Here is a 25,369-nt window from a genome sequence, read left to right as displayed (position 1 = left end):
CTTTTCTTTAATCTATATAGTGTTTGTTGATTTGTTTTGTTATTTCAAATCCGCTATTTTGACTTTATATCTAGATTGACTTGAGTCAAATTTTAGAATATTTGTTTTTGCATAGCTCATTGATTTGTAATTTTGTCATAATGACATTAGGCCACTTTTGTGTCCATTTCACTCTAACAATTAAGATTCAAAGGAATCATTCAAACCATGAGAGAAAAAACACATGGAGGAAGGTACATCTTGTAATCCTACAACTCCATTATTACTCAATCTGACTTCATATATATACAGGTTTTTTCACTACTGGTATTAGCAGCAGGTTATTCTACAACTGCAGTTACAAACATACTTCAAATTGTGGGACCTTTCTGCCCTCCTAAGTTCTGCAGTAGGTATAAGTCCTCTGCAACTATGATGGCTTTCTTGTCTTGAATACTAGAAGGGGAAGATCAGAATCAAAAAGAGTATATAGCTCCCAGGTAGAATTAAGAGTTCATCTAATCTTCCTCTACCTGCAAACCAATTTCAACCATCTCCTTCCTCAATTTTCTTGCTTTTTCCTCATCCCCAAGTTCACTATATCCATTAATGAAATCACTGTAAATCTCTGAACTAGGTTCATACCCTTTACCAATCATTTCAGCTTGAAGAATCAAAGCTTCATCCATCTTCCCCTCTTTACATAAACCCTTTATCAAGAATTTGTAGCTTTTCACACTTGGGAAAAAATCCTTCCTTTTCATTACATCTTTAAAGAACTTCCATCCTTCAATTACTAGGTTATTACTGCACATTTCTCTAATCACTTCATCTACTATAGAAGCCTCTGGTTTAAATTCTTTCCTGCTCATTTCTCTGAACAAAAGCAATGCTGAACCTAAACCTCCATTTTTGCAGTACCCTTTGATCAAAATCTCATAAGTAACACAAGTACCTTCAATTTGACCCAATTCCATCTCTCTAAAAAGTTCTTCAGCTCTTTCAATCTCTCCTTCATCACAAAATCCTTTAATTAGGGTATTATAAGCCATGACATCTGGTTCAATCTGCTTCATCTTCATTTCTTCCCACAAATTCATTGCTTTACCTGTCTTTCCTTCTTCACAAAATGCAGCCATTAATATACTATAACTGAACAAATTTGGGGAAATCTCTAATTTTTCCATCTCAGCCCAAATTTCCTCTACCCTTTGTGTTTGTCCATCTTGATGGAAACAGAGCATCAATGTATTAAATGTTTGCACATTAGGAGAAACCCTAGCCCTAGTTTTCCTACCTTCACCTCCGTCACTACTGAAAATTTCTTCATATATAGCAAATCCTTCATTTGCGCCTCTTAATTTTGCAACCAATCGAATTAAAGAGTTGCAGGTACTAGCTTTTGGGTAAATCGAACGAGATCGAAGCATTCGAACAATTGTAATTGAAGAATCAATCTTTTTCGTTTCTAAGCAAGCCCTAATCAGTAAATCGAAAACAAACGGTGCTGAATCACAAGTTCTATATGTTTTCGTTAATGTTTCGAAAATCTTAGGCGGATTTGAAGAGTGATTATCAGGGTCTTCTTCAAAAGTATCAGATTCAGAAACCCTAATTGCTTTTTGAATTAGGGTTTGGGCCAGGGTTTTGAGACGAGCTCTAGCTAAAATGTGAATAACAGTTGAGTAAGAAAGGAGATCGTGATTGCAGAGAGATTTCTTCTCTGACCAGATGAAGAAACGTAGGGCAAGACGTGGGTTGTTTCTGAGTTGGATGATGATATCGGAAACTTGTTTTGAAGAGAATCCATTTGGGTATACAGTTTTGATGTAATTCCATCGGCTTTTGGAACGTTGTTCTTTAAGAATCGAAACAACGGAAGAGATTAGGGTTTCGTCTTGAGGGGTTTGATCAGAACTTGATAATGTGGAGGATTGAGTTAAGTAAGAAGAAGAAGAGAGAGAAATTCGTGGTCGTGTTGAAGTAGAGAGAAGAATTGCTCTTGAAATTGCCATTGAGGATTGAAAAAGAAGTTTGCTTGATGAGCCACTTTTCACTTGGACCCGTTGGTCTCAGGAAGACTTCAACTTGGGCTTGGGTTGTTAGCACCGCCCAATGGGGCCTTATATTTCAAACCCAACATGAGAATATCGGGAAGTGTTAGGGCAATAGGGCCTAACCAGTTTGGCAAAGCCTAGAAGACAATGGGAAGTGTTAGCACCCTACACCCCTTCCCCTTGGTAAGTAGCAAAAAACACATTGTGGCCTGGCCGAGAATTTGAGAGCCCTATACAAAATTGTAACAGTGGCCCTGAGGCCCTCATACGACAATCGTCAATCGAAACACAAAAAACTATTTACAAAATTTTAAAAAAGGTCGCGGCTTTGGGGAATAAAGAAAATTCTCCGGGGAATAAAGACTTTTCTTAAATCTAGTCAAATAAGATTGACTTTTATGTTTTTTTTTTATTGCTAAGGGGCTTCTAATTTTAGAAGATGCTATAAAAAAAAGACTCTTTCATCTCATCACCTCTCTCTACCACCTCATCTTCTCGCCACCTCATCATCTTCTCCGGCGAAGGTCGCCGGCTGACCAGTTTTCCGGCCGGCGACCTTCAAACATAAAAAATAAAAATAAAAAATTCTCTCTTCCTCTCTCTCTCTAACACTCCGGCGAAGGGAGACCTTCGCCGGAGGTCCGGTCTGTTCATGGACAGACCAAACCCGGTCTGTCCACGAACAGACCAGATCTGTCCACGAACAGACCAGATCTGTCCACGAACAGACCAGATCTGTCCAAGAACAGACCAGACCACCGGCGAAGGTCTCCCTTCGCCGGAGTGTTAGAGAGAGAGAGGAAGAGAGAAAAAAATAAAAAAAAATAAAAAAATTGTTTGAAGGTCGGCCTCGCCGGAGAAGATGATGAGGTGGCGAGAAGATGAAGTGACAGAAAGAATAGATGAGATGGAGGAGAACTTTCAAAAAAATGTATTCTGTATTCCCCATAAAAATTTATTCCCCGGAGAATTTTCAAAAAAATCTGGATTCCCTCGAGAATTTATTCCCCGAAGAATTTTCTTTATTCCCCAAAGCCGCGGCCTTAAAAAATTTAACTGAAAAAAAAAGATAGTAAAATATGTGTGTGTGTGTGTGTGTGTGTGTGTGTGTGTTGGGGGGTTTTGAGACAAAGAAAAAAATTCGGGGTATAAAGACTAAGGTTGTGTTTGTTTTTTGTTTTGTGTCTCTGAATCTGAATTGGGTAAATCCTTAATTGCCTAAATCTGAATTGCTGAATCTGAATTTGACTGAATTATTTACAAGTCAGATGTTTGTTTTTGAAATTTGAATTAAAATATTGACATTTCTGCCCTCATTCATCTTTTAACACAAAAAAACCGTAACTTATAAATTTCTTTTTCCTTCCATCATGTCCAAAAGAAATCCTAGTTTTTAAATCTCTCAAACTCTTTACTGCTCTCTCTCCACCTTCTCACCTAGTTGCCTGGCAGAAAACTCTATCTCTCTCTCTCTCTCTCTCTCTCTCTCTCTCTCTCTCTCTCTCTCTCTCTCTCTCTCTCTCTCTCTCTCTCTCTCTCTAGGCAGAGGTTCACAAAGAACCCTTGGTGGTTATGTGCGATGGTGGTTGTGGTGTTTATGCGGCGGCGGCGGTGTGATTTGTGGTGGTGGAAGTTTGGTTTGTGGTAATGGCGGTCTCTCTCTCTCTAGACAGTGGTTCACAAAGAACCCTTGGTGGTTATATGCGATGGTGGTTGTTGTGGTGTCTATGCGGCGGCAGCGGTGTGATTTGTGGTGGTGGAAGTTTGGTTTGTGGTAATGGCGGTTTGGCTTGTGGTGTTGTTGTTTGTTGCGGTAACGACTAGGGTTTTGGTGGTGCTGGTTCGTTTTGGTGGCGGCTAGATTTCTGGTAGCGCTAGTTGGTTGTGGTGATCCTGTTGGTGGTGATCTATGGTGGTTTCTGTTGGAAACGATTGTGGTTTTCTGTTGGTGGTCGGTGACAATGGTGGTGATCTGTGGTGGTGATGGTGTTTGGAAACTATGGCGGTTTTGTTGGTGGTTTTTGTGGTGGTGGTGGTTGGAACGATGGTGGTTTTGGTTGGAACGGTGGTGGTTGTTGTGGTGGTGTCGGTTGTTGTTGTGGTGGTGGAATGGTCGGAAAACTTAAAACAAACAGAACTTTTTTCTAAACTGTGGGGTATAAGTGTCATTTAGCACAATTCAGATATTGGGTCATTGTGGTGGTCAGTGGTGTAGAGGTGGTGGTCGGTGGTGTAGAAGTGGTGGTCGATGAACTGAAGATGGAGATTGGAAAGTATTTCATTGTTTTTGTAAGGGTATATTTGTCATTTGGCTTATTTTCAAATGTTGGGCTTCCATTTCAGACTTGTTTTGAAGTCTGAAATATGTGGGCTCTTTTTCAGTCAATTCAGATCTTGACCCAATTCAGCCAGTTTTTCAGATTTTTTAAAATTAAAAAACAAACATCTGAATCTGAATTGGAATCCAATTCAGATTTCAGATCTGAAAAAACAAATTTACTTTTAAGCCTAAAAATTTACTTGATTGAACTCCGTAAGCATTTCCCAATCTTTGGTTTTCAATTTGAAGAAGTAGGAATATAACTTCTTGCACCGACTCTTATTGTGGAACAGTTATGTCTAACTCTATGTATGCTACGAACTTGATTAGTTGTAAATTTGTTCTAAAACATCAATTTTATATGTACCATTTTTGTGTTTCAACAAATTACCTATGATCTTCATTTTTATTATAAGCAATAAACCAGTGATTGGGCTATATTTGTTGAGTAATGATAGAGAACAAAAAAAAGGTAGGCAGACTCTTGGCAGAAATACTATGTGGTTTGTCGTTATTCATTGTTTTGTAGATCAAGAGCACTGAAAGCACGAATCACGACATTACACATAAAACTTCCACTTCAAGTCTGTTTGGTTTTTCTGTTTCCTAACATTTTCCTAATTTGTTTAGCCATTTTCTATGGTATCGTTTCCTTCAACTCATATTTTAAGGGTAGTTTTAAAGAAGCCTCCTATAGGTGTTATAGGCGCCTCTTTCAAGACAAATTTGAGTGGGAGTTTGGGAAAGAATGAGACGCTAATAACACTTACGGGAGACCCCTTTAAAGCTTCCATATTTTATTTTTAAATTCTAGTTTGGCCTCTTATTAAATTTTAATGTGGTTTTGTTTTCTAATAGTCATTGGTAAGTTAAAAGATGAAATCTTTCAACAACAAAAAAAATTAAAAGATGAAATAGAAAATCAAGATAATAGAGAAAAACTATGGTTCGTGGGCGACAGCCAAAATAAATAAAAATAATAAGTTAAAAGCCCAAATTTAATTAAAAAAAAATAGGAGTAGGTAATACGCCCATTTTTTTAATCTTTGATTTGTCGTTATGCGAAATACAAAATTGCATCACTAATATTTTATTGTTTAGTGGATGTATAGACATGTGTAAATACATGTTTGTATTTTACGCAACACAAACTTGTTTTCTATGCAACACAAACTAAATTACATGAAAATGTAGCTATGCCACCTCTAATCAATAAGCAGTAATGCATTTTTTGTAATTGCATTAGGAAAAATAAGAAATTAAAAAAGATAGACTTAGTATTTATTGTTTGTTAAATCTGGACATTTGATAATATTGACTTTGAACCAAAAATTTCAAAAACTAAAGGTCAAACATGAATGGCCCCCTACTTTATGACCAGCTTCCCGCGTAGCCCCTTAAGTTATCAAAAATATTCAGATGGTCCTCTTTTTTCGTTACCGTCAAATGTCCATTAATTTTTTTCTCTCTCCTCCATCTCATCACCTCTCTGGCATGTTATCTAAGGGCGTGCCCGATATTTAGGAGGCCCGGTGTGAAAAGATAAATAGGGCCTCTAATATTACCCAAACTGAAAAATTACAAATAAATAATAATTAATTTTTTCAAGAATAAAGTTATTGTTTTAAATATAAAAATGTCACCACATACATATATCAATTATCCAAAAGGTATTTATGTGTCCATTATTACATCTAGTTTAGCAAAAGAAAATGTAAATGACAACCAAATTAGTCTATCAACAGAAGATAAAATCAAGGAGTGCATTGAGATTATATAAAACCGTCAAAATATATAACAGGATCCTTAATATTCTGGCCCAGAGATAACTCGGTGCCCAAAAAGTATCAAAAACTTCGTCAAGTAAAAATGACCAACAATTGTAGTTTGTTAGATTCCACCTAAAGACCTCAAATGTGGGGTGTAGAGGTATAACCACTTAGCTGCAACCTCTTTCCTGATGAAAATTATATTTAGAACACTCTTTAAAAAATTCCTTGAATGGGGGGCCCTTAGGAGAGGGGCCCGGTGCGCCGGCACCGGTTGCACCCCCTCTTCCACGTCCCTGATGTCATCTCTCTCGCCACCTCATCATCTCCTTCGATAAAGTCGTCTTCAAAATTTCCGGCGACCTTCATACTTAAAAGTCGAAACTCTGGACGGCGACCTTGAAACATCAAAAAAAGAAAATTTATCTCTTCTCTCTCTGACACTCCGGCGAAGGGGTTTCCCTTCGGCAGAGTGTTTAGAGAGAGAGAGGGGAGATTTTTTATGTTTGAAAGTCGCCGAAAATTTTGACCGGTCGACGACCTTATCAGAGAAGATGATGAGGTGGCGAGAAGGATGGCGTGGCAGAGAGAGGTGGTGAGATGGAGGAGAGAGAAAAAAATTAACGGACATGTGACGGTAACGAAAAAATGGGCTATCTGGATATTTTTATAAAATAGTGGGCTATGCAGGAAGCTGGTCATAAAGTAGGGGGCCATTTGGGAACCCTTAAAACAACTAGAAGGTCAACTGGATGATAGAGTAGGGACCAGGGGTGGGAAAACGGTCCGGGAACCCGAGATCTGGTCCAATCCGCTCGGACCGTTAGTACCCAATATCCGAATGGAATCTGAGCCGGGCGTACCCGGCCTGAAATTTCGGGCGGGCGTGGGCGGTCTCGGGTAGGAGGTCTTACCCGAGTACCGGCCCATACCACCCGCCCGAAGGAACCTGCTACCCGTCTGGCCGCAATATAGCCTACCTGGTCCACCCGTTACATACCCGCGACTTTGTACATGATCCAACGACGGATAAATCCTCAGTCGCAGGATCAGTCAAAACCTTAACAACCAACTCTTTAAATATACCCCAAACCTTAATAACTCTTTACAACCCCACCGCCCCCTTCTCTTCTCTGCATCTTTATCTCTCACTCTCTCTTCTCTTTATCTGAATCTCTCTCTTCTCTGCATCTCTATCAGTCAGAAATTCTTCTCTTCTCTCTCTGAATCTCTCACTCTCTCTTTATTGTGTAACCGAATCAAAGCTTCTCGTAATCTCTCTCTCTTTATTGTGTAACTGAATCGAAGTTTTCTGAGATGACAAAGGATCCAATCAATACAGAGCAACCATAACATCAAATCAAGGAAGCTTTACATCTCTATTCTCTAATCTTTTGATGTATAAGATGGTTACATAATAGGAAGTTTTATATTGTTTTTTCGTTTCTGTTTTTTTTTATCTTAAATGATGTAATTTGTTTTTTCTTTTCCTTTTTTGATGTTGATAGAGTAGTGTGTAAATGATGGATGATGAATAAAGGTTGATGAATCGTCGATGAAAATCAGTTTAACTTATTTTAATCAAATTTTTTTTTCAATTATTTTTTATTTAAAAAGCCCGCGGCCCGATCCGCCCGAGCTCGTTAGAGCCCGATCGGGCTCTCGGGCAAAATCGGGCCGCGGGCTCAAAGAGTCTCTTGTTTACCCGGCCCGAAGTGCTCGAAAGCCCAATCGGGTAGCTTACCCTTGAGTCCGAACCCACCCGAGCCCGAAAATAAAAAGCCCGAAACCGCCCGATTCCCACCCTAGTAGGGACTAGGGGTTCGTTGAGGAAATTTGCTTCAAAATCATGTGAACTCAATAGAGAAAACAATAACAATTAGACAATCAAGTTGCAAATTATGGTCGGAACCTAATCTAATGAATAAATAAGCAAAAGGTAATTCATTAAAAAAAATACAGAATCAACAATCATCATCTCATGGAATATGAGAATATGAGTAGTTGTTTCCATCAAATAGTGACAGTTTTTTTCGATAGAAGAATGGCTTAAAAAACATAGACTAGTTCCACCAGCCCATAGTCATGTGAACATCCGGAAAACTCGTCTATCTAATTACCAAATGATAAGTTGCACGAGGAGAGGGAGAGAGGCTATCATACAATAATTCAATTCCTCACCCAACCAAGAATCTCAACAAGAGGGTCAACCCATACAGTACAGATCATTGTACATCTCTCATGTTAGATGCTGTTTCAATATCAATCTCAAATTTTAGTTTCTCACTTCCTTCTCTCTTTGTCCTCCTTCCATTTAAGGTCGTGTTTGATCATTTTTTTTCTATTATCTAAATTTGACGCGTTTTTTGTTCTTTCTTGATTGAAGGTCTTATTTTTTTTATTGTCTTAATCGAACTCGTTTTCCTTAGATGAAATATAAATTTAAAACAAAAAAATTTCAAAAAATGAATATTTGGAAATGTGATTCGAGTGATCGAGTCAGTTTAAAGATCGAGTTAAATTTTATATTCTGAGTTAAGAAAAAAAATCACTACCAAAATCCAAATCTGCTTACGTCACCTACTCGTACGAAGTAGTGGCCATGGTCCAAGCTTTGGCATGTTATGATTTGTGAATTGTACTAATATCTTAGACAGATTCATACATCTACCAAAATTCTCTTTAGGTACATGAACTGAAAAATGGTCGGGGTGTTTCTTGTACCGAAGTGCATGGGCTGATAATTCTAAAAGATTTTGTTTTGTGGTATATGTACCCATCCCTACATTCCTTTTCCAATCACATGGAAATTGTGAGCTTCATTCATTTCAATTTTCACCCCCCAAACACTTTTTGGTACAATTATAGATATTATGGTTTCTTATATATGTAGGTTTGGATTTCTAATAGTTCTAATGTTTTACAACTACCACTATCCACCTATTAGTTAAAATATTGCATTTTGTGGCAACAGGAAGGATTGTAGATGAACCTATTTGTCAAGATATTATCTTTTCACAAAATGCCTTACTTTCTTTTGCTAAATATTTTAGGGTTACCGATTGGGTGGTAGATGTAATAATAGGTTGTCGGTATCAAAAGGGAAGATTCATGAGTCTAAAAAGTACCTGGGGACAAACACCGAATGGATCAATGCATTACATTAGTATAACATGTTGAATTCAGAACGATCGCATCACAATCCATGTAACATACAGTAAAGTTGTAATCACTAAATACATAATCTAACATCTTTTTCGAAAAAAAAAAAATCACTACCTCAATTGTAGGACTAAAATCCAAACATCTTAAACTACTTTGATTACACATGAATACAAATTTAAAATACATCATGATGATATAGAGAACACTGTACTATCACAACGCATATTCTTGACTTTTAAAGGCCACAACAATACCCTTAAATGTCATAACAAGACTCTTAAAGTCCATGACAAGACCTTTCCAGTCAAGGCACAATGAATAAACATATTTTTTTTTTTTTTTTTACAGAAGGGTAATGTAACCAACCCTCGTGAATCAAATTCTTGACCTCTTGGAATTCAGAGTAATGCACATCTAGCTCAGCATTCAATGGAAATATGGAGAGTTGGTGAGTCCAACGGAGTGAATTTGTTGAGAGAAGGCGATTTCTTCTTTCTTTTCGTCTTCTTGACGTCCTCTCTTCTCTTAATCCTTGTTTGAAACCAACATTAATCACAAAGCAAAATATGATTGATGCGTTTGTCTGATTGGAACTAATTGGAGTGATCTCGTGACACTAATGGATAGTTCCCCAATCTAATTTGTCACGTTGAAAGAGAATTTCTAAGAACTAACACTTTTACCCCACAACACAAAACATTGTCATGAGAATCATGAATAAAACCTCATATAAACCCCACCATATAAAGCTTCATGAAATGTCATTGTAAAGTCAAAAAATCAATGTTAGGTTGTTAAGGTCGTTTTCACAAATTCCTCGCAAGTGTTGGACTTCCAAATTGTAATAAACAGGGTTTTATTTGTTAATGAAATTCTCAAATGATGACCAACAATTAGAAAATAGTCATTTAAGCAGAAGAGAGTAAAACTTAATAAGAACGATATCCTTTCGTCATTATTATACTGTAGGATTGATGTAACCTCATGAAGTTCATGATAGTCTTGTTTTTTTTAATCTAATCTAAAACAAATAATGCGTTACTTAAGTATAGTTTGAATACTTCCATATGTTTACTTCTTTAATCAATTCAGACTTTGAAATATATATTTTTTCTCAAATTCAGAGTTGTTTTAAAATCTTAAAGTAAATTTATACAAAATTACCAAAACAAGCGATACAATCATTTCAAATTTGAGGTTGAAACCAACTAAGAAACAAAGTCCACCTAGGTGTGTACAAGTAAACAATGTTAAAACCACAATGCGCCTTACAATTGAATGGATCTCTAGCATGGTAAGAGGGGGGCAAGACCTTTCCTTCCAACATGACACCCATAATGAAGAATGCAGATGTAAGACAGTGCGTATGAGCCTCGGTGCCCCTGTCGGATGGTTGGTGGGTTATATTATACTCTGTACATGTCCGCCGCGTGTATCGCATGCACTACTACTAAACAATCCCCACTCTCTGAATCAAAATCCCTTATTTCCACGTCATTTACTTCTCTTTCTGTTTTTTTCTGAATTTCTAGCCCTCAGATCCTGTCTTAATTACATTACCTACCACAAGTACATAAAGATTACTGGTCATACATGCTCCCTTGAACATCAGTTATTAGATGTTGGTGTTGGATAAAAAGCCATGTTAGTTAGGCAACTCAAACAGAACTTTTTATTATTTCTTGTCCTATATGTCTATAGATTTCATCACATTGGTAGTCCCCATTATTAAATGATGCCGTGTTTATGTATTTGTGTGGGATCAAGTTTCTGAACACTTAATTTATTAAGCATTACAGACGATAATTAGAGATTGGTTCTGATATTACATTTCTCTTATAGTATCTTTCATGTAAAGATTTGTCCAATCTTTAGTAACTTCCGTATGGTAATGTTATTCGTCAAAATAGATATGCAGTTTCATTCAATTTAAACATCTTGTTATTAAGTATAAGTGACTCTCTAAAGTAGTGTAAGCTTCAAAAAGGGGATTTAAGTTGTATTTTGTTTATTTCATAAATACGATATCTAAACGGAAAAATATAAGTCTATTTCTGTTTAAATTGTAATATTTGATTCGTCTGATTGAATAGTTTAGGTTGATTTTCGTTATTTAAGTTGTATAATTAAAATTCAAACAAACTAGAATAAGACGGCGATAAAAAATAGCTAACAACACCTCACTATTCTCTTGAAATTCATGTTGAAATTATACTTACAATTGAGGCCATTTTTAGTGATGAGAGCCAACCAGTCCTCTTGTTGCTACTCCATGGCCCAGAGCAATGAAAAGAAGGTCCCTACAAATTAGAACCTAGTCCTGGTTTAGTAATTATGAACAAAAGCATGGATGATTCCAAATGAGAGTAATAGAAACAACACAACCTGTAATGTTTCCTTTGCCAGGCTGTACTCAAAAATAATAATAATAGTAATAACATTTAATCCAAGTTTCTCTTATAAATACAATCCAATCTCCTCCCCTGTTTTATCATCCATCCCTCATCAAACTCTCTATCTATCTCACTTTCTCTCTCTAAAAAGAAAATACCCAGAAGAAATTAAAGATGGGTATTTGTACATCTTGTGAAATAACATCAATTCCGACAGCAAAACTGATACTTGAAGATGGAAAGTTAGTTGAGTATTCATACCCAATCAAAGTGTCAAATGTACTTCAAAAGATAAATAAACAGGATTGTTTTATATGTAATTCAGATGAGATGGAATTTAATGATCAGTTATCAGCCATTGATGATAATCAAGAACTTCAAATTGGTCATCTTTATTTTGCTTTGTCATTGAGTAAATTAAGATACCCACTTCAACCTGAAGAAATGGCAGCATTAGCTGTTAAAGCAAATTCTGCTCTTATGAAGAGTGGTTATGGTGGTGGTGGTGCCGGAAGTAATCGGAAACAAGTGTCTCCGGTTACTTTTACTACAACTGAGAGAAAACCCAGACCGGAAAAAAAGGTGGTAGATAATGCATTAGTAGTGGAGAAAAGGAAGAGGGGTGGTAGAGGACGTAATTTTACGTCTGTGTTGGGGGCGATTCCGGAATAAAGGGATATACATAGTGGAAGTTGTAGATACTGTGAAGTTTTGATCCGTTAGATTTTGTAGAGATGTTACTTTTCTTTTATTATGTTTTTATGGGCCTTTTTGGGCTTCTTATCATTACAAGTTCACCCTTACTGGGTAATAATATTAACAAGCTGATCGAAAAATGTACTCAGAATATTTGAACAGACTGGTTAGAGAAACACGAAAAAAAATTGGGTTAGTACAAAATTTTAAGGGAAAATTATGAATTTTGTCAAAATTTTCAGAAAAACAAAACATTTTTCTTATTTCTATTCATTTCTGACCCCGCCAGCATGTTCTCTCTTCTTCACTTTTCTCTTTCTCATATCTCGGCGCACTTTCTCTCTACTCTCATTTCGCCCCTTCGACAGAGATGTGAAAACTCAGACGTTCGTCTGAATAGGACTCCAGATCCAAACAAAGGTTTGAATTTCGAGGTTTGGGTTTCAAGACCTCAGGCCAAGGGCTCTCCCATTTGTCTCTGAGAAAATAAAAATAGAGTGAGAAGAGAGAAAAGAAATAGTAGTTATGGAGGTCATCGTAAAATTTGGCCGGCCAACAACCTTCATTGGAGAAGATGTGGAGAGAAAGATGAAGTGAAGGAGAGAAGTGATGAAATGGAGGAGAGATGGAGAGATGAGGTGGCTTTGAGGTTTTTACAGTTTTTGAGAATTGATTACATTTTGACCTCTAATGATACTTCCGGAAAAAGTTGAAACTTTTTCGGCCCTTGTGGGCCAAATCAAACCGGATGACACTAAGAGACTAAAACTGCGAGTTGGTCACATATTTGGGCCAAAAAGTAATTAACTTTTTTTAAAATTACTTAAGCCGGAATAAGACGATCTATATAATAAAGGAGGAGTGTATCTTTCCCTCTCCTCCCAAATGACTAAGATTTGCTATAACATTTTTGTCTCTAATGGTTGGGATTTACCATTTCAAGGACTGAGTGTATCTTTCTCTCTCTTCTTCGAACTCTTTGTTATTTATATATCTCTCTTTGAAACATTAACTTCCTCCCACTCTATCTTAATTCTCATTGTTCGAGCGGAGAGAAAAGACTTATAAGAAACCCTTGGTTTCGCTTAAAACCCTTAAAAGAGTTCCTAAGTAACCTTCCTCGAAAGTCTCTTGGTCCAACGACACGAGCCGAGCAGAAGAATTTCGTGGTCGATCAACCACAAGATGTTTACTCAACATCTCATGGTCGATCAACTAGAAGAATCTAAAAGGGTTATTTTCCAAATACCACCTACTTTATGACCAGCTTCTCACGTAGCCCCCTACTTTATCAAAAATACCCAGATGGGTCCTTTTTTCCGTTACCGTTAAATGTCTGATAACTCTCTCTCCTCCATCTCATTACCTCTCTCTGCCACATCATCTCTTTCACCACCTCATCATCTTCTTCGATAAGGTCGTCGGTCGGTTAAAATTTCCAGCGACCTTCATACTTTAAAAAAATAAAATTATCTCTCTCCACCTCACCTCTCTCTTCTCCCGCGAAGGTCGTTGACCGAAAATTTTTCCGGTCAGCGACCTTTAAACATATAAAAAATTAAAGTATGAAGGTCGTCGGAAATTTTGACCAGCCGATGACCTTATCGTAGAAGATGATCAGGTGGCGAGAGAGATGACGTGGCAGAGAGAGGTGATGAGATGGAGGAGAGAGTTAACAAACATTTAATGGTAACGGAAAAAGAGGTTCATCTGGTTATTTTTGATAAAGTAGGGGCTACACGGAAAATTGGTCATAAGGTAGGGGTCATTCGAATTTTCTATGTTGTGTTAATATTGGACTTATAGTGGTATTAGGGATCATGTTTTGGACCTTTCACGAAAAATTACAACTGAAAAGATATAGAGTACTAGATAACGTGTAATATATATTGGTAATTTAGGAACGAGTAATGGTCAACCAAACCAAACTAATTAGTTTTTGGCTGAATTGAAGTTGTTCGGCTAGACTGCGACTGTAAAATCAATTAACCCAAACATGTTTGCCTTGGCTTTTGGTTTTGAAAAGGATTAATTTTGCTTTGGTCCTTAATTTGCGACCAATTCGTTGTGTTAGTCCTTGTAAGTGTCGGAAAATTTGATTTGACCTCTAAGGCAAAAATAAATTGAACATTTTCCGGAAGTACCCTTAAGGACCAAAATGAAATTAATTCTCAAAATTTTTAAAAACCATAAAGCCACCTCATCTCGCCCTCTTTCCTCAATTTCATCACTTATTTCTTCTACTCCATCTCTCTTGCCACCTTATCGTCTTTTCCGAAGAAAGTCGTCGGCCAGTCAAATTTTCAAGCGACTTTCAAAAAAATTTACGGTTCTTTTTCTCTCTTCTTCCTTCTTCCCTCTTTCTTCTTCTTCGTCTTTTTTTTTCTCTTCTTCACTTTTCTCTCTTTCTATCTTTGCCCACTCTCTCTACTTTCATTTCCCCCCCTTCGTCGGAGATGTGAAAATGCAGACGTTTAAGGTCCGAAAAACTAGACCTTGAAGAATCGTCTGGATTTGGGTTTTTCGAACCTTCGAGATCTGGGTTTTCCCAGACTTCTAAGATTTGGATTTTTCCGGACTTCTGAGGTCTGGGTTTCAGACATCTAGCCGGCGAAAAGGGATCCCCCTTTCCTCGAAGAGGGAGAGAGTGAGAACAGAGAGAAAAAGATAGAAGAATAATAGAGAGATAGGGAAGAAGATAAATAAGAAGAAGGATTTTTTTAAAAGAAGTTTGAAGGTCGCCAAAAAATTTGACCTGCCTGCGATCTTCGTCAAAGAAGATGATGAGGTGGCGAGAGAGATGAAGTGGATGAGAAAGGTGATGAATTAGAGGAGAGTGGTGATGTAATGGAGGATAGAGATGGAGAGATGAGGTGGCTTTAAGGTTTTTCTAGTTTTTGAGAATTAATTTCATTTTGACCCACAAGAGTATTTCTGGGAAAAGTTGAAATTTTTCGGCCCTTGCAGATCACATCGAACTATCGGACACCTAAAGGGGCGAATACGGCGAGTTGGTAACAAATTAGAGGCCAAAAGCCCAAAATGTAGTTAACCCTTTTGAAAACTACTGAAGACAAAACGGACCTATATATGTATATATATCATTTCAAGTTCAATGTCACTACCAAATTTTAAAGTTCATTAGCATTTCTTTCAAAGTTCAATCACCTATGTTTTCTAACCGTTCACTAAAACAAAATATCATCTAATCCTAAACCTTCATCTACCCTTCCAATTCGACGACACATTCTAAACAAATCATGATTTCTTTTTTAGTATGGACAAACTCACCTACTAAAATGTTCACAGTAGAAACAAAGAGTTCATCACAAATCTCCAACAAATAATATACTCCTTCTGTCTCATATTAAGAGTGTCACTTTCCTTTTATATATGTCTCATATTAAGAGTCTCATTTCTTTTTTTATTATATAAAATTCATCTACTTTCCACAATGCCCTTACTTTGAGTCAACTATAATTTGTTGGAATTAGTTTTTGCAATAAAAGCACTTTAATGTTTAGAGCATCTCCAATGCAAAACTTAAAAAAAACTCTATTTGGCTTATGTGTTGAGTCTCAATTGAGATTCTCTTTCTTATGTGGCTAACTTGAGTGTCTCTAATTCAAGTCCTTCTCCAATGCAACACTCTAAAAAACTCTAATAGATACAAATGTCATACATACATTTAATAGGAAAAAGTGGTTGAGAAAGAAAAGCTTTCTATTGGTTCAAAAATTAAATTTGATGACTAGGACACTTAAGACTCTCAAAAGAGATCTCAAAAATAGAGTTTCTAGTCGAGACATCTTAAAACTTAATGCTTCCACATCAACTTAAGATCTCAATTGAGTTTTGCATTGGAGAGGTTTTTTCTCAAAAAAAACTCTAAAGTCCTAGGTGGCACTTAAGATTTTAAGATTGAGTCTTGCATTGGAGATGCTCAGTGAGGTGAAAAAATGAGACTCTCTTGAATTTTAGACTTTTTTCTACAACAAATAAGGATACAAATGGAAGAACAAAATATATGAAAAAAGTTGGAGTTCCAAAGTGAGACTCTTAATATGAGACGGAAGGAGTAGTTTTTTTTTTTGATCTCTTTGATAAAACCAATACCCAAATCATCGAGTTTTAAAAATTAAAATGCAAGACCATTAATACTAAGTAGATCAACTCGAACAATATAAACATACAACAAATCGAGCAAAATAAACTGAGAAGTAAAGTTGAACCTCATCTATTTTTTACGAAGTCTGGAAGTTAAAGTTTTTCTGGCCATGATAAGCAACCAGAGTTTCCCCTTCATCTTTTGTTCTGCATCTGATAAGGGCAGATTTCCCTGCAATACAATGAGATGCGGAATCATGAAATATCATTCCTATTGCAGCCTCTTCGTTAACCTTGGAGAAGAAAAGATCAAAATTGCATTTAATCAAGTTTGGTGGAGGTGGAGTCCAATGATTGTTGATGGTGCTCTGTGATACATTTAGATTGGGAGAACTTCTAGTTACAATGTGGGTAGAGAGACCAAAGTCTAATTTCTTTCTGTGCAATTGATCACAAAAGGGGGTCTGATTTTGAAATAGAGCTTCACATCTAATTTTCATGAATTATATGAAGGTTTCTCTTCCAAGAGTTTCTATCCTAAGTGTGATTGGAAGAGTATAGAATACAACTTTGGAGAATTGACGTTGGAAGAGGAGGCGAGTCCAATTGTCCCCTTGGCCCTTGACACCATTAAACAGAACACTAGACCTAACTTCTATGTTCATGAATTTAGATGATAGTTTAGTTGTGGCCATTGGGTAAAGAGTTGTTGGACAGTTTTCCATAAGAAAAGTGAGATTCTTGGAGTGCAAAGAAGCTTCCATAACTTGCCCTAGTACTCCTAACTTGTATAGACGAATAGAAATTGGTCAATTTATTTAGGCTGTGAAAAGATATCAAAGCAATAGATATATTAGTCATCTTCTTGTATGCTATTACCCCCCCCCCCCCCCCCCCCCCTTTGTTTTCCGTTTATTTTTCTCATTCTCTCTTTATATATACCATTAACATTGTGCCCGAATAGGTTTTATCATTCCCAAAAAAAAAAAAACGTGTGTGAGAAAAAATATGTCCAAGTTTGACCATTGTTTTATTTGTGCCTTTTCATATTGATGATGGCCGATAACTACACTAGCTAAAATGACAATTAGATAGATAAAATATAGAAAACAAAAGAGAACTCGGATTGAAGAAAGAGAAATTAAATATTTTAGAGACTTGAAGTTCCTCCTTTTTGGTTCACGTGATCTATTGTTGTTTTTGGTTCTTGCCGGCTCCATATGTGCAACACCATATGATCCATAACTATTTCGAGTCAGATTTTAGGTGTTAATTGTTTTTTTCTATTTTTCCGAGTCTAATTACACTATAAATCATTCAATCAATTCAAAATTAGCTCAAATTTTAGTCTTCCAAACAGAATTTGACAAAAAGAGAAGAAATGTAGAAAAGAACAGTTCTTTACTGTCTAAAATCCAACAATCAGATTCAACCATCCAGCTAAATCTGGTACAGATTATCCTCCTTCAAGCCCTTGGTATTTGTTCATGGAAAATTTTACCCACATCAATGTTTCTATTCTTCCCAGTCCACTTCACGTGTGAATTGACATTCTCAATTACAAATTGTCAACATAATCACGTGCATAATGTCTAGGAAACTCCACTTCACCGACTCTCTCAATATTATATTCACAAATCAACCCTTAATCCCTGTGCACATCTCTATTTCCTCCCTATATAAATAACACTCCTCTAATAATCAACTATATCTTAATTTTCCAAGACATGGGTATTTTCTCTTTGAATTCTATGAACATCTTGGTGGTCATGGTTGCTCTAACTATGTCCACCACAATGATCCTCGCTAGAGTTCCCGGTCAACCCGGTTCATCCAGTCCTCTGGTTCTTGCACCAGATCGTTCAAGTCACCTGATGATTCTTGTTAACCAGACGAAACCAAACCCCGCCGACCAATTTCTACTGCTTCATAACAAAGCAAGGGGTGAAGTTGGAGTTAGTCCATTAAAATGGAGCTTGGAGTTGGAAAAGGATACAAATAAGTTAGTGAGATTCCAAAGAGACAATAAAAAATGTGAATTTGCTGACATGAAGTTAGGTAAATATGGGATGAACCAAATGTGGGGAAGTGGATTGAAGGTAACACCAACTGAAGCAGTAGATCTATGGGTGCAGAATAAGAAGTACTATAACTACACAACTAATAGTTGTGCACCCAATCATAGTACATGTGGGGTGTACAAACAGGTGGTGTGGAATAATACATTGGAGATTGGGTGCTCACAAGTTAGATGTCAAAAAGAAGATTCTACTCTTACTATATGTATGTATAATCCACCAGGTAATGTTATGGGTGAGAAACCCTACTAGCTAGAGACATGGAGAGAAAAATGTTGATGATCATGATCCATTTGTTGGTGTTTTTGTAATGGAGTATCATGGCTAAATGTTTATCCCTAGCTCTTTTTTCTTTTCGTCAATAAACTTAATTTAAGTTCTTTAAAAATTTATATATGTTGTACATTGTTGTTTTCTTTTTTTGTTTTTTAACCTAGAATTGCGCCCTAGGCAACTAATTGTTAGTGGGGCGAGCGCTGAGTAAGAAAAACAGTGTGTATGTAGATTCGCTAAGTACAAGTCGTGGAGTATTGTTATAGCTAACAGAGTCTCTGAGCATGGAAAAGCATGTGACTTGATCAAGATGACAATGCAAACAAATAGTCCAAATGAGAATATTATGAAGATCATTAAGTTAAGTGGATTTAGGGATTGTGGCTTTCAAATAGAAACCAACTGCCATATGTAAGTCAAATGGTTGATCTGCGCCTAACTACGAAAATATTATGAAAAAGCATGGGAATACAAGGCTCTTCTCCAAAGGATTGGGTTATTGTCTCTTTCTTCATTGAACGAACTATAGATGATACCCTTAAAACACACGAAGAAATCTAAAGATTTTGAAAAAATAATCGAGGTGAAAATGGAAGAGGATGGAGAAAAGATCAGGGAGTGGTTGGGGACTCGGGGTGCCAACGAAAAAAAGAGTAAAAAGTACGGAGTGCCTAGAGAGAAATAGGCCAAGAGTAAGGTGGGGCACCTACAGACGCACCCAAATAAAACCTTCAGACCTAAACTAATTAAGAAAAAGGAGAATTACTGAAACCCCCGACTTTTGATAATGAGTTTACTGAAATTCTCCCATTACATAATAATGAAAGAAACTACTTAGAACTTGGAAAACAACTAAACAAGTACTATATAATACTTGTTAATGACCCAGAAAGAAAGCCTTACCTTTCATTGGATAATACAAACTTAAGGACTATATAATACAAATCTTATGCTCCATTTTCTCCTTTTGTACAGAAAAATTGTCAAGGAAAAGGGAGGAGAAATGATATTCAAAACCTACAAATCTCCAAGACAAACAAAATGCAACTATTTTTATGAGTATAAAATAATATCATTTGATGAGCTCTTTTGATATCAAATACCGAAAAGCAAATATATGAGGAACCCACTCAATGCTCTTTCGTGATTTTCCCTCGTTGCCTCCCGATATCGTCTTCAAATATACCTCAGGCATTAATTGTTTAATCATCTCCACCACCCCAATTGGTGACAAACATGAATCCTTTGCAAATGATTCTACAATCTTAGGCAAACGAATTTTATGTTCTTTGTGTTCATCGAACGCCAATGTAGCCCGTATATATTCTTCTTTCGCAGTATCAAGTTCCTGCATTACTCTCTTCGATGTATAATTCCTTACCTATGATAAAACAATATATAATCTCATCATAAAAGGCATCAATTTGAGAAGGTTCCTTAGTTCTTGCTGTATATGAGCAATTTATGGAGAATCATGAGGGTTTTCTTGCGTTACTTTAACGCAACAAGTGTCTAAGTTTATATATCGACATCGAAAAGGAAATAAAAACTAATAGAAGGAAAGAAATGTACCACAGGATCGGAGTAGCTCCCCGTACAAAGTGCAAAGTATAACAATGGTTCAGGATGCTCAATTGCGTATCCTTGCCGATTATCAGAGCTTTTGAGTTTTGTCCTTGTAGAAAATAAGGTCCGAAACCACTACATATAAAAGAAAGATTTATAAGATTAACATAACGGAATATTCATTTTTTACCGTGTGGTGCAAGGGATGTAAACAGAGTGTAACAATGTTGAAGAAAGAAGGGAAATCCCATCCTTTTTCTGTTCTTAGTAATACTATCCTTTCCTCACCATTGTTACACTTTGTTTACTTTCCTTAGCTAAGAAGAATATGGGTGCTATAGATCACCTGTCCAGGGCGAGGCGTGCGACATCTTAGAATAGAACTCTGAATTGTATCTACATTTATCATCTGACCACCCACATTATAGGCAACCTGAAATGTGATATGACTCGGTAAATAAAGACTCCGTACAGAATTATGTCATATTACGAACGTAATTTACCTTGAGGAATAATGACACTCTTTTGATACTATTTTGTGGTATCCCATAAGCCAAAAATGCCTACAAAAATAAAAGATAGATAAGAAATTATATAACGACGAAAAAGAGTTAGTAATAGACTAATATAACAAAGAGTGTCGATTGATAGTTATACATGCATAACCAATGCATTGTGTATGTTGATCCAGAAAGCAAGTTTCTCCTCATGCTTCATCTTTTTCACATCAAGCTTTTCCAGTTTACAAACTAGTGACCTGCAAGATTCTAAGCTTATCAAGAGTTGTGAAAAACTACAATTATTTGCCAAGATTTTGAAGCTTCATAGAAAAATTAATTTTAATGAATTTCCTGGTGCCTAAAAACCTAAACTCACCTAAAATTTTGTAACATGTGATCGATAGAGCTCAGCATCTGATTGTCCCGAGAAATCGATGGAACTTCTACCATTGTGCTATAAGTTTCACTGAAATCCTTTAACCCGTCCATTTGGAAAGGATTATCTGATTGTGCATCAAAGGACGAGTCTTTCTTATGTCGAGGACTCCATATATTATATTGATCTCGTGGAGAAATTTCGCTCACGGGCGATGTAAATGAAGTTGGTGAATAGGAGAGATCGTGATTCTTCAAAGGTGGGTCACAGAGCTTGCAATATATTGATGATATGGACTTGATCATGTCTTCAGAAATCTTGTTTGGTGTCTCAGGTTCATAATCGGGGATACAAGTATCGAGGTTTTCTGCCAAACCTACCATATGTTGGATATCACTTTCCATGAAAGACAAAGGTTGAGAATGAAATGATTGAATAGCTCGAGCAACACTTTCGATGGGGATTCTATTTGAAAATGTTGAGTGTTGAGATAGTGAAGAATGGCAGCGGTGAATACCCGAATCCAAAAGCATCTCGGCGGTCATAGTGGTTCTAGGTTCTTTCTGGGGTGTGACATCTGAATCTTGAGGCACCAATTTATCGGTAAAATGAAATACTGAGTGTTCTCTGGTTTCGCCATGTAATCTGTTATCTTCAAACAAAATCTTCTTCTCGGTTATCGGAGGTGACTTTGATGATTCGTCCGTGCTAGATTGACATATAGAAGAAATTCTTTGGCCGAATGCTTTTCTATACAATGACAAAAGATATTGTTCTAAATGGGCAACTTCCAACTCAAGAACTGCAATCTCTTTGATCAGTTCAGTGGAAGGCTGAGACCAGACAAAATTGTTGTTAGTTTACGTTTTGTTTAGAGGCGATAATAAGCCCTTAATCCGTTAAAATGAGAGCAAAACAGTGAAAGACTTACTTTCAGTTTTGAGTTTTCAATGTCGCGAGTAATATGAGAGAAAGACCTAGATCCCACTGCCTGTTCTAGATCACTACGAACTACGAATTGATCTTGTAAACGTTTCTCAAGATGTCGAATCTGCATAAATAAATAGGAAACCTTTCAATCCAAGTTGTAAAGAGAAAAAAGATTGAGACCTTACTAAACCGAATATGAAAAATGTGAAGTAGAAAATTTCGTCGAGAAGGAATCCGAGTAACCCCAAAGGCATTGTTCTTCCGACTAGAGAATATTATCCGAAACGTACTATTTAGTTACTTGCCTCTTCCTTTAAAGAAATCTCATGATTGGAGTTAAGTGATCTTTTACTTTTCGAGACGCCGTTCACCTTTTCCATATCCTACCAACAAGTAAATCCATTATCAACCCTTATGAAAATTTTGTTCTATCCTTACGTATTTGTCTCTAAAATCGAAATTCTGTTCATCGATAAACTCATAAATGAACAACAGAAATGGCTGCAACTTTGCAACGTAAAACATTTACATAATGGTCAAGGTTTCAAAGCTTAAACCGAAAAAACCAAGAAAGTAGTTAAACAACATTGCGCGAAAAAACGTTGAGAAGAACCCTAATCTAGGCCAAATAATTGAAAGATAAGGATAAAAATCTTACCAAATTTGTAGAATTCTCAGCTTTTGAGGAAATATCAAATTTATGTTCTTGATCTCTCTTATCAGGATAACTAATACACAAATAGGACAAATATGAGTTACCATTCTAACAAGTAGTAGAAATTTTCTTACAGTTCTCTTTTCCCTAAAACCCCAAATTATAATTCAAATTTGGTCCTTCAAAAATATAAAATCATAAAAGTTCTTCTTTTACTGAAATTGATTAAAGCCATAATGGGTAATCTAAATTTCATTCAAAATCCACATTAATTAACTAGAGATACAGAAAATGTAAATTGAACAAAGTGGAGAGAAAAATATGAAAAGAATGATTTGAGAAAATAGTTACCTTGAAGAGAGTTTGTGTTTTGAAGATTCACCCATGAATTCTGATGGCTTTAAAGCATAAGCATGCCTCTTCATTTCCTGTATCATACTCCCAAAACTCTTTCATACCCCATTTTCATTTTTGCCTGAAAAAGTTCAGCAGTCCATCAAAACCAATTCCTTAACAAGCATAGACTAGAGAGAGAGAGAGAGAGAGAGAGAGAGAACTGACCTACCCAGAACTGGTGTTGAAAATAAGAACCAAACCCACTGATCAAATTACAGAATGGGTTTCTTAGTTATTCCTAATTTGACTTCAAATCTGTTATTAGCAGTGTACATTACAGTAAACCTAGCTAGGAAGAAACTCCTTCTTCAACATAGAGAAATATCACTCACTTTAGAACAGAGGTTCTAGCAGAAAAAACAGTTGAAATGTTTACTTGCCAACTAATTAAGTTGCTCAAAAGTAGGAAGATCTTGACTTCTCTCTCTCTCTCTTTCTTGATTCTCTCTCTCTACAAAAATATGAACTTTCAAGCTTTTTGTTAATGGCTTTTGTGGCATTAAAAGATGGGAAAATCAATTCTTTGAAGATCTTTAATGGAGGAAAAGCAAAGCAAGCACGTAGGACTAAAACTTGAATGTCAAAGTTCTATACCCACAATTCTTATTAAGTGACAAAAACAGAGGAAAGACAAAAGTATATCTCTGATTGAGACTTGAGGACTAAACAATGATGGTTGTTCAACTTTCCTCTACTCTTCACCTTCTTTAACTTAACTACTCAAGATCCATTATTTCCCAAAACAACCCTCCATCTAATTTTTAGTTAAATTTTAAGACCCTCGGTTACCTATCAATATAGTAATAGGACATTAGTCTCACAACCGATCATTGGGCTTTGATAACTCCTTCAACAATGTAACTTTTTTCCTCATATAACCATAAAGGTTTTCAAGATATTGTAAAACGTGATAATGTTCTCTTTTAATCTACCCCACAAGATACAACAACATAATGATATATTAATATAGTGAGAGTATACTTATTAAGTTTGTAATAGAACGACGAAAGTCGGCCAATTACTTACCCTACCATGGTACTAATGGTGCAGAAGAGTATTGATATGTAAGGTGTTAGGTTTGAGTGTAAAAAACAATTATAGGAGTATATCATATAGGAGATCAAGTAGATGTGATTAGGTGGGGTTTGAGGAAGAATGTAATAAAGAGATTAGTTGATAAAAAGAAGAGTTAAGAGGAAAGAAACCAAATAAAGGTAAAAAGGGCTGAAAGATGAGAAAAGTAAACATTGGATGCCTTTCAAAGGGGGAGGGTGCCTATGACTTTCTACAAAGAAACTATTTGATCTTTTCAATAAGCCATTGTTTGAGAAAATTGGAGATGCCCTAATTGTCCAACAAAACAACAATTTGTGAGTGTGGTGGTAGGGCTCTTTTTGGGACACCCTTTTTTGTCCTAATACAGGAATGCTCAATAAAGCTTCTTTTCTCCAGCAATGTCAAATGGGAAAGAGTGAGAGAGAGAGGAAGAAAAAATCAAAAATGTAGAGAGAGAAAGAGCTTTTCTTCTGCATCAACAAAATTAGACAGAGAGATAAATGTGGAGAGAGAAAGAGCTTTCTTTCTTTATTATATACTTGCAGTAAACACCAAATACCTTTTCTTCTTAGCACATGAGTGTATATTACAGAATCCTTTCTTCTCTTTTCTGTTTGCAATATATGGATGGTGGTGGGACTAAAATATTGTCCCTTTTGTTGCTTATTATTCATCAACTGTTTTTTATGTTGTGGCCCAACAAAAATAAACTATAAACAAAGAATTAAAGTAATTGAAATATGCATAATGGCAAGAACCCTAGGTTAAAGTGACAAGAAGTTTAGTCTTCTATCTTAGAGATCAAAGGTTTCAGACACGCTGACAATTCAAAGAAAAAATATATAGAATGATGAACTTAAAATAAAGAAGGAAATTAACAAGAATCAAAGAAAGTATTGGTTAAAACACTAATTAACAATGAAGAAGATATTTTATTAGTTTAAATACTAAAAAATTATTTTACAATAGAATATTTGGAGGAACCCTTATTGACCACTGTCAAGATAAGCATTCTCTTTATTTTTCTCCTTTTTGTATTTATACCACTTATAT

At 36.2% G+C, this 25,369-nt stretch overlaps 4 protein-coding genes across 7 annotated transcripts; 2 read left to right on the top strand and 2 right to left on the bottom strand.

Annotated features, from left to right (window-relative positions):
• Positions 1-238: 238 nt before the first annotated feature.
• On the bottom strand, positions 239-2,323 carry LOC147551719 (Tetratricopeptide repeat (TPR)-like superfamily protein). The gene has a single exon (XM_086672140.1). It carries the CDS (start codon positions 1,992-1,994, stop codon positions 498-500), a length of 1,497 nt encoding a protein of 498 aa, XP_086528266.1. The 5' UTR covers positions 1,995-2,323; the 3' UTR covers positions 239-497.
• Positions 2,324-11,788: 9,465 nt separating this feature from the next.
• Positions 11,789-12,583, top strand: LOC147551718 (uncharacterized). The gene has a single exon (XM_086670032.1). It carries the CDS (start codon positions 11,858-11,860, stop codon positions 12,353-12,355), a length of 498 nt encoding a protein of 165 aa, XP_086526158.1. The 5' UTR covers positions 11,789-11,857; the 3' UTR covers positions 12,356-12,583.
• A 5,316-nt stretch (positions 12,584-17,899) lies between these two features.
• Positions 17,900-18,952, top strand: LOC147551717 (STS14 protein-like). The gene has a single exon (XM_086670388.1). The coding sequence runs from the start codon at positions 18,214-18,216 to the stop codon at positions 18,814-18,816; it is 603 nt and encodes a 200-aa protein (XP_086526514.1). The 5' UTR covers positions 17,900-18,213; the 3' UTR covers positions 18,817-18,952.
• Positions 18,953-19,718: 766 nt separating this feature from the next.
• LOC147551716 (uncharacterized) lies at positions 19,719-24,820 on the bottom strand. 4 transcript variants are annotated; one of them, XM_086666670.1, is made up of 11 exons: positions 23,426-24,820; positions 23,216-23,339; positions 22,868-22,937; positions 22,515-22,592; positions 22,211-22,330; positions 21,280-22,112; positions 21,061-21,160; positions 20,907-20,966; positions 20,750-20,836; positions 20,410-20,538; positions 19,719-20,218 (listed from the first exon to the last, which is right to left on the bottom strand). In XM_086666670.1, the coding sequence occupies exons 2-11, from the start codon at positions 23,299-23,301 to the stop codon at positions 19,910-19,912; spliced, it is 1,872 nt and encodes a 623-aa protein (XP_086522796.1). In that variant the 5' UTR covers positions 23,302-23,339; positions 23,426-24,820; the 3' UTR covers positions 19,719-19,909. The 4 variants fall into 4 exon arrangements, with proteins under 4 accessions (XP_086522796.1, XP_086522797.1, XP_086522798.1 ...); XM_086666671.1 differs by having other exon boundaries at positions 23,430-24,198; XM_086666672.1 differs by lacking the exon at positions 22,868-22,937 and having other exon boundaries at positions 23,426-24,197.
• Between the last annotated feature and the right edge of the window lie 549 nt (positions 24,821-25,369).

Source organism: Eschscholzia californica, unplaced genomic scaffold (genome assembly GCF_041429995.1).
Source record: "Eschscholzia californica isolate CP2 unplaced genomic scaffold, dmEscCali1.0.p SCAF_3, whole genome shotgun sequence".
Classification (NCBI taxonomy): domain Eukaryota; kingdom Viridiplantae; phylum Streptophyta; class Magnoliopsida; order Ranunculales; family Papaveraceae; genus Eschscholzia; species Eschscholzia californica.
This window is presented reverse-complemented; position numbering and strand designations above follow the sequence as displayed.